Here is a 17,127-nt window from a genome sequence, read left to right as displayed (position 1 = left end):
TTAATTGTTAACACTTCAATCAGGATGTAAGCACTAGAAAAGACCACAGGAACGTCATTGGCCACAGAGCCATTATAGATCATTATAGACATCACAATGTGTGCTGCCATTTCCAATATGAATGGTGTCCTCCACCGTCATGCCAACCTTGGACCATACAACACCCATATTCTCACATTTCTAGAAAGACAACATTTTCATACCATCAGAGTGTAGGAATGATGCAGACCAAAGAAACCGGTATGTTGTAGTATGGCACAACGTGAGCTTTCTTTGTGCAGCCCCAGTCCAAAACTGGTTTGCTGACTACCAAACATTTATCGTGCAATACCTCCCCCCATACTTGCCATTTTTGAACCCCATAGAAGAGTTATATGGAAGTTATTTGACCAGCAGCCCTTTGTGCGCTTGCCTCTTTTGCTGGCTATGGATGAGGCATGTTTTGAGATTGATGTTGGTGCAATTTAGGGATGGATAAGGTGCTCAAGGCACTTCTTCCATCGATGTCTGGCAAGGGAATATATTGCCTGTGATGTGGACGAGGCGTTGTGACTTGTTTGGTGAAAAATAAAAAAAATTCAACAGCATGTGTGTGTATCTGCAAATATTTTTGTGCATGTGAACAATCTAATACATACAGTATGTTAGTATTATGGCAAAGCATACTAAAGAAAAGTGCACTTTTCATTATGCCCAACTGTGTGTAGTTGGTTAGACAAAAATCTGGTAATATGAATGAAGTGTGTTCCAATTTGTGTCAAAGTTTGATTTTGATAATATTATATGTAGTTTAGGTTGGAGTGCTTCATTTTACAGGATATATGTGGTATTTTGCTATTTGGGTGTGTGGTTTTGTAAATTCTGTTAAGGTTTTTGATAAAACCAGACTAGTTTGCAAAATTGTGTGTTAGCAATTGGAAAAAACTGTAAATTTTTTTGAAAATAGTATGTAAGCATGTGCAAATTTGCCTGTATGTGTAAAGAGTTTTGGCAGTTGTTGTGTCTGAGTAAGAAAATAATTCATGAAATGAAATGAGAGATGTATTGCTTTTGTGCCAAAGCAATGATAATTAATCCTCAGTTTAGCCCACATAGATTTTTGTTGTGCTCACTGTGTGAAGAGTGACCTGGGTATTGAGAAATGTGTCCTAGCGTCTGTAAAAAAACTGTAATATCTTAATCACTGTAATTTAATTTACCAAATTTTGACTGAAGATAATATTATTAATTATATGTGTGTGTGTGTGTGTGTGTGTTTTACAGATCAACAATATGGTGCTGTATTGTGTGCCCAAGCTGAGGCTCATGGGACAGAAGTTTAGTGTCAGAGAGCGTATTGACATCGCAGGGATGGAGGTAGATCTTCAACTATATATATATGTGTGTTTGTTTGTGTGTGTGTGTGTGTGTGTGTGTGTGTACCTGGTAATTATCACGTTGTGGGGACCAAATGTCTTATTTGATGTCCCCATGAGGAAAAAACGTATAAATCAAACAAAATGATGTTTTTTGAAATCTATGGAATGTCCCCACAAAACATGAAAACCAGAATGTGTGTGTGTGTGTGTGTGTGTGTGTGTGTGTGTGTGTGTGCGTGCGTGCGTGCGTGTGTGTGCATTGTAGTAATGTGTTTCATTTCGTTAATTGTTTTAAGGTTCAGGAAAATGCCAAGCAGAACATTCCTCACACTTTCACCATCATTGGTAAACAGCGTTCTCTGGAACTACAGGCCAGGTGTGTATTTTAAAATCTGTAAATGAATCGTAAAAATACTGCAGAGAGTTAACTTTGTCCAGTAAAACCATATGCATTTATGTTAAAAATAAATAATTATTATATTTGTGCATAAAAAACATCAGTACATGTGCTTCCTGGGGGCGTATTACAGAAAAGTCCTAACTTTAAAATATTATCTTAACTGTTTGGTAACCATGGTAATTTCAGTTAGGACCTCATTTAAGACAAAAGCTATTACAGAATGATGTTCCTAAATGCATTATCTTATCTTAACTGCAGATAGGAAAGTGGTATTACAGAAGCATCTTAACTTGACAAGACATCCTAAAAACGGTCTTAACTTTAGGGTAACCTAACAGGTGTCCTAACTTAAAACTTTAATGAGAGCCAGCTGAAACAATCACATTATGATAGAGCTGCGGGAGAATGACATTACATTTTTAACCAAGTGGAGGATGAAAAACATCAATGTTTTTGGATTACTCTTTGAATGTTTTTTACCTTCACACATTCACATAATCACAATGTTTCTCACTAGTGGAGCGATCTTTCAATCTCTTTCATCCCTCATTATTAAAAAACAGTTATCTTATCCGTGAACACTTGATGGAATCATAATGAATACAGTACACACTTGACTCAGCATCTATTTCTTGTCATGTCTCTATCAAATGTTGAAATGTACAGTAGTATCCTAGCACTTTTTATTTTTATTTTTGTAAGTCACATTTGCTAAATGTTTAAACTGAATGGTAACTGATAGATGATGTGCTAAAACACTAATACAAAAAACACAGACTATGATTACTATGAATTTAATAAAATCTATTTTTCTGGCCCATTGAAATTAAAAGGACAATTCTTTTGTTTACTGTAGCAGCAGCTCACGCATTGCTGGTTGCTTGGTAACAGACATGACAGTTGATAGCCGAACATGATTAAGCGATTTGGGATTTCCTAACTAGAGATGAGATAAGATTTAATGAGATAACATGAGAATCCTAAATCAATTTAAGATTTGCTTCTGTAATATGAATTTGTGAAAAATCTTAAATTAACACATCATATCTTAAGACCTAAGATAGAAAGTTTCTGTAATACGCCCCCTGGAATTCAAACCTGTGACCTATAGCGTTGCTAGCACCATGCTAACTGAGCTATGACAAAGCATGAATAGTTGTTATGGAGTCACACACTGAATGTGTGTTTTTCTTTCAGGACAGCCGAGGAGAAAGAGGGCTGGATAAAAGTGAGTTTTTAGTTTTACACAAATACAAAGTGGACCCCAGAATGTCCCAGACACTTAAAGGGATAGTTCACCCAAAAATGAAAAATCTGTCATAATTTACTCACTCTCATGTTTTTACAAGCCTGTACCAATTTCTTTGTTCTGATGACCACTAAGGAAGATATTTTGAGGAATGTTTGTAATCAAACCATTAGTGGACCATAATTACTTCCATAGTAGGAAATAAGATACAATAATAGGAACAAAGCTTTAATAACGTCAACGTAGAATGGCCGGTCGTGTGTGCTGGGTGCCCGAGACCCCATTTCGCTTGGAGGTGTGCAAGGCAATTTTTGTAACTGCGCACGTGGCTCTGTATCCGAATATGACCAACCTCAAGGTGATTCATACATTAATTATCTGACACTCTTAAAGTAAAGTATGGAAACCTTACTATTTAAAACAAAAATTATTTTCATATGATTAAGAATTATTGGCTTATATTTGTAGTAAATGTACCACTGGATGAGGAATAAAGTAAGATGTCTGTACTGTTTGTTTAGTAAAAATAATAAAATGATAATGTTTAATAAAGACATATTTAAGAGATTGACATTTTATTCATATTTATATATCAAGCTCTGATGTTACAAGCACCAGGGTTGTTCCAGCGAACGATGACTTCTATCCTCTTCTTTCTGGTTGTTTTTGACTCAATTGCCCACGTCGCCCCTTGTTGTTTCAAAGAATAGTGCAACAGCCAGCGTGTCAACTATAAACACCTCATCCACTTGTTGAGACATGCACGCGAACAACGGAGTCTCGTGCTGCGGACCAAAGCGCGAGTATAAACAAAGGTTTAAGATAGTGCTGTATACTGTGTGTTCATGCCAGAAGTCAGAAACTATGTAAAACATTGTGCTCAGTACCTCAGATTAGATGAATAGATGGAAAGTAGGCAGTCTCGTGTGGCTGCTCAAACACATTCATTCAACCACATACGCGTTTACACCACAAAAGTAATCCGGTCGCAAATGTAAAAGACTGAGAGCATGACAAGACCCATAAAAGTTGTGACCATGTTCTCCTCATTTCAGTAAATAAATGCAAGTAAAAACAGAAATGTTGTCGGTAGTTGACAGAATGAAAAATAATAATTTTACTTAAACACATACCTAAAAATAGTAAATCTAGAAAAACTGAAAAGAACCATTGAAATGATCTTTAATTTTTTTCACGGTTGTACTTCTGTGATGAAATGAGGGTGAGCAAATAATGAGAGAACTTTTGATGAAAATTTTGATGAACTTTTACTTTAAGATCCTTCATTACAGATTGTAACATCAGAAATAAAGTTTCTGTCTGTCTCACTAGGTGATCTCGGCTACAATTGAGAAGCACAAGCAGAACAGCGAGACTTTTAAAGCTTTCAATAATTCATTCTGCCGTGATGAAGAATCCTCACCATCAACTGAAACACAGGTCTTCAGTCAACACTCAATACATTTACAGCTTTGACAAACTACCATTACTTTTAAAATCATTAGGGCCAGAGCACCGAGGAGCAGGCCACAATAGCCTGCACCGGAAGTTGCGAAGCCCAATTGTTTTCCTTAGAATTTTTTTCAACACTTTGGCTTTTTTGGATCCCTTAACATGCTCGAAAACCCTTGAGATTTGGCACAGAGAGATATGTGCCACCAGGCGTGGGCAAAGGCTAGAACAAGGGCATGGCAGGGGGGCTCGGTAGCGCCCACTGTAATCCAAAAACAAATATTTGGGCATAGATTGTTCAAACATGTATGAAAGTTTGTACGCATATCTCTCATAAGCCTGAACAACTTTCACACTTCAACCTATAAGCATACAAATTTATGGTGAAATCAGAGAAACAGGAAGCGTCTTATATCTAAGGCAAAAATGTCTTATTGTAAAGACACACGGGGTGTATGTTCGGCCAAGGATTCCTATTGCATCGATGTTCCTATTGTGAGTCCCGGGCATAGCGCCACCAACAGGCGCCAGGAAGTGTCTCAGTCACAAAGGTGGATTTTTTGAGAGCTGCATGCGGTGAACTTTTAAATACTCCTCCAAGGGAATTCATGCGATTGACACCAAAAGTGGTCAACATGTTTCCAAGACATTGGTAGATGCTAAATTGCAAAGCGATTTTTGATATCTCAAACGCTATTCCATGGCAATGCGTCAAACTTTTTCATTCATTTTCAGGCATATTTAAGCCTTAAAATTCCATGCGGTGAACTTTTAAATACTCCTAGGGAATTTATGCGATTGACACCAAAGGTGGTCAGCATGATGTTAAGACATGGGAGGTGATAAAAAGCAAATGGATTTTTGATATCTTGAACACTGTTTACATGGCAACGCGTCAAACTTTACTTTTATTTTCAGCTATATACTTAAAGCAATAGTTCACTTTAAAATTAAATTCTGATATGTTTTAGCTTACCTCAAGGGCATCCAAGATGTAGGTGTCTTGGTTTCCGCGGTAGTTTCACTTTTGATGTTGTTAGGTCAAACCGTTGTTGTCTGTCAGTCATATAATGCAGGTCTATGGTCACTTACTAAACGTTACCTCAAAGAGCATGCACAGTGAAGTCCAAATTAAATAACTGTCCATCGTAAGTACACATTGATAGCCTAAGACACGAAACGAGCGGTTTGTGTGAGAAAACGAACACTATTTATATTGTTATTGCCTCTTGTACACAACTACGTCTGTGCTTGGTCTGCGCATGCGCCGGAAGTGATCGCTCGCGCATGTACGTCACTTATTGTTTACACAGAACAGAGATTGTAGGTAAGACAGCTAATAGACATTGTACTAATTTGCGCTTATCCAGGATGTAAACCGACGTAAAAGAAAACAATTACGTATGCTTGCGCGAACTCATCCAGGAGATCACTTCCGGCGCATGCACAGACGAGTAAATCCCGGGCAAAGATGAGCCTCTGGATGCCGAAACCCAGACCTGGGGTAACTAGAGAGAAAGCACAGAGACTTCCGACAAGACAAGCCAAGGCAGCAAGACTGTGACCTAAACAATGAGCGCGCAACAAGAGACAGGACGGCGTGCAATATAAAAGGAAATGTAAACAAGACACCACCGGTGAACAATTACCGAAATGAGCGGGCGGGGCTAGTGAACACATGAGGAACCGTCACCACAGGTAAATAAACAAACATATACCCCACACACAACCATCGATCACCCAGAAGTCATGACAATTCTGACTGCAAGTAAAATACTGAACCATTAGATTTCCCAATCTGCTTCAGCAGAAAAAATATAACACATTATACTTATTCAATAGCATCGCAAAAACGCAAACAAAAAAATTGCTAACTACTGTAGTTAAAAAGCAGGCAAAAACATGCACATCAATCTTGGGTTTCTCAAAGTTGGGTGCTCAGTAAGTAAATAAGAAATGTAGGTAACGTTTCGAGCATGCAGGCTCTTCATCAGGTCATTAAAGCATATCCTTTTGGAGCTTTGTGGTTGCTGACTTTGCATTGTTATACTTACTACTGTAGTTAGCAATTATTTTATTGTTTGTGCGTTCTTTTATTTTGAGCGGTCTGTTTAAACTACAGCTCAGTGTGCTCTATACAAGTTTGCAACTCTTCGGGTTAATATGGAATTGCCATGAAAAACACTTGCTTTTTTCTTTACTCACTTACCAGTAGCGTGCCTGCATAATTATGCACATTGGCCCTCATTTATCATTCTTGCGTAGAAACAGGCGTATATGTTGGCGTAAGATCATGCTAACACTCCTCTCACCGCCTGATTTATGAAACTGTGCGTACCTCTGAAATTCAGGTGTAAGCAATACCTGCCCTTCATAAATGCTGCGGCTGAAAACGATCGTCATTAGAATAACACGCCCATATAAATTCAAGTCTCCGCCTCCCCCATGCCCTCATTTTACGCCATGGACACACGGAAGACGGCAAAGAAGAGAAGCCGGGGAAGTAGAAAGAAACAAAATTGTTTTATTTGGGAGTTTAAAGAGTGGGATTAAAGACACATTAATAATTGCATGACAATTTGTTATATTCTTATTATTCATATTATTATTTTTTATTATTAATGGCGCTTATTGATATTTAGAATTATTATTATTATTATTTACTGTTGCCTACATCTAAATTCTATGTCTGCTTAATGGTTCGGTTAAGTTTTTTTAAAATAATATTTTTAAATGCTGTAGTAGCTTCTGTGGTGTGTTGTTCTGTATTTACATACAGTTGTTTGTTAGCTATATCTTAGATCCAGTTTGATACGGAGCTCCGGATATAATTTAAATTAACAATTTGTTTCCATGACATCCACATGTTTTACTAGGCTAATTCATATTTTGAAGTAATAATAATTGTAATTACGAAATATTATAATAATTAATTCCAAGAAACAAACTGTTGAATATTGGGAACAAATTCTAAATTTATTGCCATACTTTAGACTAAATAAGAAAAAGAATTGTTAATTTGTGTCCATAATGTAGCATAAAAGATAATTCATGGCCATGATTTTTTCCGCATGTCATCATGATCGGATTCTCGGCTCAATTCAACACAAGCATCTTACCTTAATGTCTTTATTTATCATCGAATATTTGCTAACTCTTACAGTCTCTCCGCACTCCTTTTCAATTTCTTCTCCCTGCTTAATCTTAACTTTGATTTTTACTTTACATTTATGTATAAGGCTTGAATTCCATAACTTATTGCTAGACGTTTTCACAGATTCTCGAACTAGCAAATTATCAAAGTGTGTTCAGGGTTGAGCGAGCAGTGCTGATCGTAATGAGCGAGCAGAGTGGAATTTTCGGAAAGGCGCTCTGATGGTAATATTACCGCACCGCTCAACGCTCCTCTCCCGCTAAGCTCCGCTTACATGCTCTGTAAAACGTCAGGTAAAGCCCACAGGCTCGCAACTGAAGGAATACATATGCCTACAAATCAAATGCTTTGGTAAAGTCTCACAAATTAAACATTGAAGTCCATGTTGCATTTTCCTTACTATGTTTTTTTTTACAGTGGGTCATAATATATCACACATTTTAGTTTGTCAGTGAGTTTTGTTGTGTTAGGAATTGTGTTTCTGCGCATTTTCGCACTAACTTAAAATGTGCGTACACCACATCCTGAGCTGGCGAAGGATTTGAGTCTGCCGTACGCCAACGTCTATATTGATAAATCTCAAAGTACCGTGGTTTTGGGTGTACGCCAGGTGTATGCTGGAAATTTGGTGTACGGACTTTTGATAAATGAGGGCCATTGTGCCTTGTTCAGACTACAATGCAGCCTAAATAACACTTTAAGCTAATAAAGACAAAACCAATCATAAAGTGACATAGGTTAGAGAGGCGGGACTCAAGAAAGGAAAGCCAATCCTATTAGCAATGTGAATTACGGAGGCGGGACTATGTTAACTGTTGGTGTACCACAAATAGCGCTATTTTTACAGAACGCGATTCTAAAAGAGTTTTAATCTCATTTAAATAATTCCTGAATAAATGAAATAAGTAATAAGTAAAAAACACAAGAAACATATAGACCTCAGTTGTTATATAAATAAAGATCAATTGTTCGGTTGAAATTATTGCAAAGGACAATTCAGTGTTCCCTGAATATTGGTAGGGACATGTCCCTAGCGTCCCTACCCAAATCGATGCCCCTGCTGAGATGAGATGATAGTGGACAGATGCCTTTGTTTTGTGTCCCAAGTTCCCAACAACTTAATAGAAGGACTACAAAACAATAAATTGAAATGCATTATGACATTGCTTTACCCCGGTTTTTGGCATTTATGTGAGAAAGCAGGTGCGGCACACATGTTTTACACTGACCTTACACGTATATATATCCTCATGAAAATAATGCATTATACTAGCTTACAATTAAACATTGATGATTAAAGAAGATACTGTATGTGCTAAGGAAATTGCTTTTGCTATTATTTTGGCATGAAATAACAAATAATGCAGGATCGCAAAAGACCACCTCTTCTGCTGGGTCTCGGTACGGTTGTTTGGTCCGCACCCGAGTTCGATTGCTGTATTCACACCTTCCCAAAAGGTGCACACCAAGGGGGGAAACGAACTTGAGTTTGATTCAATTCAACCAAACAAGACAGGTGTGAATACACCCTTAGTTTTGGCAAACCATTCTCTGCAAGCATGTAAAAAATATGTCATTGAAATTTTCCTCCACTTGTGATGTCAAAAGGGGATAATACCTCCGCTTAATCTGCAGTATCTAACCACGCCACTGCCATTTAGTGCAGAGATCAGCTCATTTGCATTTACAAAAACATTTTTGCTTACATCTACAAAGTGGCAATTTTAACATATAATAAATTATTTATATGGTATTTTAAGCTAAAACTTTATATACGTACTCTGGGGACACCAAAGATTTCCTTTGACATCTTAAAAAAGTCTTTTGAAATGTCCCCTCTGAAGAAAATGTATCACTTGGCATTGAACTTTGAGCTTTATAATTTTGCAGGCATTATTTAGGATCTAACAGCAACCTTACACACTAACCAAAGTTTGAGAAATGGGATCACGAAAACGTCCGCTTTAATAATTAGAAATTTGAACAAACCCCAAATTTTACTGTATTAAACTCCAGTGTAAAGAGCTGTTCAACCAGGATACAGTCTATTTTTGTACATATGCAGCAGACAGACATCTTCACAAAGTTTTTTCAGCATTTCACACTGTGTCAAGTTTTAAAAGTAGTTCAAATTGCTACAGCATATCACAGATACTTAGGCTATTTTGCTATTTAGACCTTGCAACAACACAAGCGCTAGTAACACTAGTAAAACACTCACAAAGTGTTTTTTATAAAATGTAAAACTCAAATTTGTGAGGATATTTTCTACCCTTACAAGTCCAGCCACACACATAGAGTCTAGACTTTAGATGTCTAAATATATCCATGGTCACAAAAGCGGTCCTGTGTGTCACCACACAAGCTTGCTGACACAGTGTCACACACATGAACTACAAAGCGCTTTCTTTACACAGACATACTGAAATCATTTATTACACATCCTGCAGATAAAGCTTTTTAAAGATAAATTGAAGTTTGTTTGTGTCAGGTTGTTATGCATCAAACTTACGTTTCATTTTCTGTTTCAAACATAGGGTTCATTCAGCAACAACACAAACACATGTGAGACAGACGGAGCACAGCATGAGAGGGTGAGACACACACTTGACATATCACAGGTCTTATTGTCGCTATGCCACTGTGTTAACCTGTCTGTGTTTTCTGTAGAAGAGTTCAAAGAAAAGAGAGAAGGAAAGAGAAACGTGCAAAGGCTGCAATGAAACTTTCCACTTCACCAAACGCAAACACCACTGCAAGAGCTGCAATGCTGTACGTGTCTTTTATACATGTTTGTGTCTATTCAAACATATGCTCATTGTAACATTTACTTAAAATTTTACTCAAATGTCTACAACATTTCCTTACTAAAAGTATGAACTTATTTGCATTTGTTCTATTCAATTCAATTTTATTTATATAGCGCCTTTCACAATAGGTAATTATATCAAAGCAGCTTTACATTAATAGAAGCAGGGGAAAATACAGAAAAGACAGACAACATAAGTAGCAAGATACAGCGACTATGAATAAACTTTACAAGCAAGCGTATATTAATAATGTAACGTATAGAAGAGGGTGCTAAGTTAAGCCAATGTTGACTGACTCCCCGGGGTTGTGTGTGTGATAATTATCACGTTGTGGGGACCAATTGTCCCCACAAAGATAGGAATACCAGTGTTCCTGTGACCTTGTGGGGACATTTTGATGTCCCCATGAGGAAACAAGCTTATAAATCAAACGGAATTATGTTTCTTGAAAATGTGAAGTAGTAGAAGGGTTTCTGTGATGGTTGGGGTTAGGGAATGGGGTAGGTTAGGGGAATAGAATATACAGTTTTTACAGTATAAAATGCATTACGTCTATGGAATGTCCCCACAAAACATGCAAACCTGTGTGTGTGTGTGTGTGTGTGTGTGTGTGTGTGTGTGTGTGTGTGTGTGTGTGTGTGTGTGTGTGTGTGTGTGTGTGCGTGCGTCCGTGCGTGTGTATAAACGGATGAGGAGATTAAACGGGTTTCGTCGGATGGTCAGGCATCGGCTAATTGTTTTCCATGTATGATGGTTTGATGTGCATACTGGTATCTAATATGTTGTCTCTAGGCCATCTGTGGAAAGTGTTCAAAGCTGTCAGAGAGCAAAAACACTCGCATGTGTAAACAGTGTTTTGAAACCATGCATGGAGCAGAAGGCACAGCAGGGGGGAGCACTGAGCCAAAGAAAAAAATTGAGGTAACATTCATACAGTGCTTAATCAATACTTTAATAGGGTTTACAAGACAGTGTTGTCAATGTGCTTGCATCCAAATAATTTACACATAATAGTTTTAGTAATAACACTAACTTTTTTTAAGTACTGTAATGTACTGGACTATTTTTATCCAGTGTAATAAAGTATAACACCTTCTCATTCTAATATTGAAATACTTAGGGCGGATCAAGTGTGCACACACAAATGTTTGTTTCTTTGTATTTATGAGAACAACAATTGGGCACCTCATTCACACCAGAATGATAATATTTTATATATATGTCATTAGAACATTAAAATATCTACATTTCAATGTTAAACAGAGGTGTGTGTGTGTTTGTGTTTCAGAAGCAGCTGTCACTTGCTCCGTCCTGTGAAGAGTTGGACCAGGAACAGGGCAGCCATCGTTGAAGCAGAACTTCTGGTTGTTGTTTATACCAGCACACAGGTGTGTGTGTGTGTGTGTGTGTGTGTGTGTGTGTGTGTGTGTGCGTGTGTGTGTGTGTGTGTGTGTGTGTGTGTGTGTGTGTGTGTGTGCGCGCGTGTGTGTGTGCGTGTGTGTTTGTTTGTGAAACCTGTGAGATTAGGGTCAGATGGATTTACATTACTCTGTCCTGACCTCAGATAAATCCTCTACACATGGGATAGATCTTTTCCCGAGTTCTGGTTGTCTGTCTTTGGTTTAACAGTTTCATATGATTGCCCTTATAAGTAAATTTAATTTTTCCATAATAAGTTGATAAGCCCATTACAGTATATTCACACATTTCATTTTATCTCTTCTTTATGCGAGATAAGGCATTACAGTACATTGATAATACAAGGGAGAATAATGTCACAATGCAAAATGTTTTCTTTTTGTTTCAATTTCTTCAAGCCAAATACAATTCTCATTTTGATTTCTTGACAGTTTGTGAGATTTACACTTTTTGCTGTGTTTTGAGATATTTAGAACTTGAACAATGAATTACCGTATGATTATAGTGATTGTAACTGTAAATATGATTTTTATTTCTAGCTACTGTCTATGACATCACATCAGTGACATCATCAGGAGAAGTAGAGGCCAATCACTGGTTCAGGCTGATTTATGACTCATGAGACAAAAGAGATTGAATTAACAGCTATGTGTGAATATAACAGCTTCTGTCATGATAAAGTAAGGAGCATGAATGACATATCGAGACTAAAGAAAACTTTCTCTGCCTCTGACCCCACCCCTTTTTTTTATAAAGATCATATCTTACTTGAAATGAATTTATTCTAAGCACTTTTGTTCTTTTAATTTAAAAATACATTTTAAGACATATTTTCTATAATTGTCAGTGCTTTCACATGAGCACAGAGTGCCTGTTTTCTCAATGAACTGTTATATGTAAGAACAATTTGAAATATACTGAATGAAGATATACTGAATGTTTATGAAATATGATGATTGTTTAATGTTTCCCTTTTCTATGTGTTAAGAGTTTGTTACTGAAAGCATTATCTCGCTGTTCTTTTGCTGATCAATGGTCACTTTCAATATGTCCATCCATTTATTTTATTTTTTTTGCATGGATAATGCTCAGGAGAAATGTGCTTTCTGTTTTATGATGATTAAAATGAAGGGTTGAATGTAAGAGCCTGCGAAAAACTTGCATTTTGTTAAGCTTCATCTCTGTTAGCTCATTTACTTTATTATAAACTGTCCCGGTGTTGTGATTTCAACAGAAGTACTGTACGTCTGCAAAGTGCAGGTAAATCTGAGATCTGAGTGTGTGGAATACGGGCAAACAGACAGATGCTACCATTTAAATCTTGTTTTAACCCTTAAAACAGATACAGTATTATTAAAAGCATTTGATGTGTCCTATAGCATATCAGTGAATAAAAGATTGTTTGGTCATCACATCATGACTTGTTCTTTACGGTGAATGATGCTGTGCTATTGTGGGTAATGGCTGCCACAATGTTACATTTAAATTGATTAAATATCTAGCTCTTAAAAATAAAGGTGTTAGAATTTTTTGGCTAAATTGGCTAAAAAACATAACCTTAAACATAAAAAACACCTTTCTGTTTCACAAAGAGAGCTATTTGGAGTGTATTAATGAAGAGTTTCGTTGCAAAACGAGATAAATCCATTTTTTAACATTTTTGTCAAAACATGTTTATTATTATGTTATCATGTTATTATTTAGTTTTATGGTGCTACTTAGCTGTATTTTTTAAGTTATGAAGGTTTAAATCAAAACAAACCAACTGCGGTTGCTTTGAAATTAATTGGAATGCACAACCAAAAAACGAGATTTCTGAACAATTCAAAAAACGGTGGTTATCTCGTTTTGCAACGAAACTCTTCAAATATTCTTTAGATTATTAAAAGATTTTAAAAGAAATTATTCTTTTAACCAAAAATTTTTCTTCTATGATATCATTGTAAATACTCTTTTAAAGGTGTCAGGAATTGGCTATTTTGTGATCTACAAATATTGTTGGAAAGGTTTAAGTAGGCTAATAGGTTTAACTAGAAATGCAATTCCCAAGGAATTACCAGTGCATGAAAATGCAAAAACAATTGATTGACAGAAATCGAAAAGAAATGTAGTCTAGTAGTTTACCTGGCGTTCAGGGCCTGAAGTTAACTTTTTTGACCACCAGCCACTGTGGCAGGTGGATTTAGAAATCCACCTGCCACAGAGACTTTTTACCAGCCAGTTTTTTTTTTGCCTGAATAGTGAATGATAAAGCTGTCTTTATTGTATGAATTAAATATAATTTTTTTTCAGAGCTACAAAAGTGAATTTCTCTTTGTCTTAGGTTGTTTGATTAACATTAATGACACAGACTTAAGTAGGTTTATTGAGGTTACTGTCTCTTTAAGACCAGCACAGACTGGTTTTTGAATCTCTATACATACACTTAAGACATAAAGAAATGTTTTATTAGAAAATTAATACTGTTGAGATCATTTTGTTTATATGTGCCCTGTCAAGAGCAAAAAATTTTTATGTACGCATGCTTTTAGGAACGCGTCTCTCCGATGTGCCCTATTGAGTCCCCTTAAACCCGCGCACGCACACAGAGACAGAGGGGGCACAAACTGCGCACATAAACGCCGCACATACGTTGTTTTTCATTACTATATTCTATATACATTATACATTACTACATTACATCTGTGCAACTGCGATTGTACAGTAGCCTATGTCAGCATTGTATTATCATCCCATCTCACCAACAGTTTAATACTTACTCGCACATCCAAACGTAGTCAGAGAAGTGCCTCATCTTCTTTCCAATCGCATGAACGTTGCGAAACAGAAGGCGCATCCTTTCAATGAATCACACAATTTGCATCGGTGATATGCGCAGGTTGATAAGAAATGAGCGGGTGCCGGTTACGAGTCATCCAAAAATATTTTAATGATATTCAGGCCGCGGTCAGTCGGTCGAGTTTAAAAACTATTTTGAACAATTGCGGGCGGGTTATAGTGATGGGTCGTTTGGGAACGAGCCAGCTCTAAGAGCTGATTCTTTGTAGCGAACGAGCAGAGCCGAATCTTCAGATGCAGGCAGGGGTGGAACAGTAGAGGCCAGAAGAGCCGAATCTATGAAAAGAGCCGGACTGCCATCACTAAAATGTAGAGCCGGAGCTGGAGCCGAAAGAGCCGAATCTATGAAAGTTGAAAATGTCGGTCGGTAGTGGGTTGGTCATACAATGACCCGCGCATCACTGATTCGCATTGGCTACCCGCCAATGTGGCTAGTAGATTGAGAGTGTTACCCGCCAATTGCAAAATCCACCCGCATTTGGCGCGTGGTCGGGTGTTAATTTCATGCCCTGCTGGCATTGACATGATTTAATGTGAAGCTAGCATGATTTAACATGATGTTAGTTTAAAGCTAACATGATTTAGCTTGATTTAACATGAAACTAGCATGATTTAGCATAAAGCTAGCATGACTTAGCATGAAGCTAACATAATGCTAGCATGATTTAACATGAAGCTAACATGATTTAGCATGAAGATAGCATGATTTAGCATGAAGCTAGCATGATTTAGCATGAAGCTAGCATGATTTAGCATGAAGCTAGCATGATTTAGCATGAAGTTAACATGACGGTAGCATGATTTATCATGAAGCTAACATGATTTAGCATGAAGCTAGCATGATTTATCATGATGTTATCATGATTTAGCATGAAGCTAGCATGACGCTAGCATGAGCTAACATGAGGCTAGTAAGATTTAACATGAAGCTAGTGTCACGAAGTGACAAAATACAGGGGGAACGAAAAATGGTGGAAATAGTTCCGCCCGGACCGATTTCCATAAACACCATGCCGGCTGACTCCGGGCAAACGAAATCAAGGGGAATATCAAACAGGTGTGCGAGATGAATGGGGCGATCGGCGATTGGCTTTCGTGAGTAGAGGAGGCCCATAAATAGGGTGATAGCGAGATCAGAAGTGCGAAGTTTTTTGCTGCGGGTGCAGTTGTTCTGTGTGGAGCTTGTTGTGGGCAAAGCTGCTTCAGTGTGTGCTGGGAATACAGTGGAAGCGCTGGTGTGCAAAAGGAGACAGTTGATCTAGATTACAGACTGGGCGAAGAAAACTACGGACGTTGAGCTGAACTCAATTAAGAGATAAGTGCACGATCATACATGTTGCAGTATTGTTGTGATCCTCTCATGTGTATTGAAGGAACTAGAGATGTCGAACGGACGTGATAAGGAAATCTAAAGAGAAGAAGTGGAGGGGGAGAAATGAGAAATGAATGTGAAATGAGAGAAACAGTGTGATTTATCAAATCCCCGTTGTGATGTACTGCTGTCCTTATCTCTGCCCTGTCACCATCTGAGTTCGTCTGTGTGTAGTAACAATGAATGCTTAGTCACCACCCAGTCTGTTTTAGTTGCTGTGAAGCATGGGAGTAGTGGAGGAGAAGGAGGAGTTTCAGGATCGTGACATCTATGCCTTCATGTGCTGTCCTCCTGTTCTTATCGTCTGCTTATCCAGGTCTCCGAGCCCGGGCCGAAACTGTGATACTGGCCTTAATTCACGTTGAGTGTGAAGATTGCGGTGGGTGCTTTTATTTGAAGTGAGTACACGTGGAGAAATGCTGTGCTGTGCTGTTTTAAATGTCTGCCAGTGATCACATCCTAGGCTAAGTAAAGAGCCCTGTATATGAGGAGCTGAGTGGTGGGATTGGACGGGCGTTTTCATATCTGCACACAATCCAAGGACTGGTTTCATCCTCTCATGCCTGTATAAAAAGGTGTCGTATGCTTGCTGCATATGAGAGTTGGTAAATGTGAAGTGTGTGTGTTCTGCTACCCACCTACAGGTCCTGAGCCAAGGGCTCGTTTTGTCGTGGGACGGTTGGAAAGTGAAAGTGTCGAGGAGTTCTCCGGAAGTCCACTTGCAAGCAGAACGCCACGTTCAGGATAAATCCACACTCGTCTCCTCCATCTGGGGTGCTTCGCAAAGCCAAAGCCTCCTTTCGTGCTGAAGCTAAAGCCCAGTGTATGCACTGCCTGCTGTAAGTTAAGCGTACCAAAGACTCACTTGTAAAGCCTCCTTGCCTGCTAAAGCTAAAGCCCAGTGTATTCACCGCCTGCTGTAGGTTAAGCTTACCAAAGACTCACCTGTAGAGCCTCCTTGCCTGCTAAAGCTAAAGCCCAGTGTATTCACCGCCTGCTGTAAGTCAGTCCTTCCAGAAAAACGGGGAGTTTTTTTGTGATTGTTGCGGGCAAAAATCCTCGATTTTGCGGCACG

At 38.1% G+C, this 17,127-nt stretch overlaps 1 protein-coding gene across 6 annotated transcripts in view; it reads left to right on the top strand.

Annotated features, from left to right (window-relative positions):
• Positions 1–13,254, top strand: part of fgd (faciogenital dysplasia) — a 57,886-nt gene extending 44,632 nt beyond the window's left edge. For all 6 annotated transcript variants that reach the window (XM_055167975.2, XM_055167977.2, XM_055167976.2 and 3 more), the window contains 9 exons: positions 1,264–1,356; positions 1,655–1,734; positions 2,956–2,986; positions 4,340–4,447; positions 10,151–10,207; positions 10,284–10,385; positions 11,216–11,344; positions 11,712–11,811; positions 12,382–13,254. In XM_055167975.2, coding sequence (XP_055023950.2) covers positions 1,264–1,356; positions 1,655–1,734; positions 2,956–2,986; positions 4,340–4,447; positions 10,151–10,207; positions 10,284–10,385; positions 11,216–11,344; positions 11,712–11,774 — 663 coding nt within the window. In that variant the 3' untranslated portion in view covers positions 11,775–11,811; positions 12,382–13,254. The remainder of the gene's footprint in view (positions 1–1,263; positions 1,357–1,654; positions 1,735–2,955; positions 2,987–4,339; positions 4,448–10,150; positions 10,208–10,283; positions 10,386–11,215; positions 11,345–11,711; positions 11,812–12,381) is intronic.
• Positions 13,255–17,127: the final 3,873 nt, after the last annotated feature.

The sequence above is a fragment of the Misgurnus anguillicaudatus genome, chromosome 5 (assembly GCF_027580225.2).
Source record: "Misgurnus anguillicaudatus chromosome 5, ASM2758022v2, whole genome shotgun sequence".
NCBI classification, from domain to species: domain Eukaryota; kingdom Metazoa; phylum Chordata; class Actinopteri; order Cypriniformes; family Cobitidae; genus Misgurnus; species Misgurnus anguillicaudatus.
Note: the sequence above shows the minus strand (reverse complement) of the source record. Positions and strands in the feature narration are given on the sequence as shown.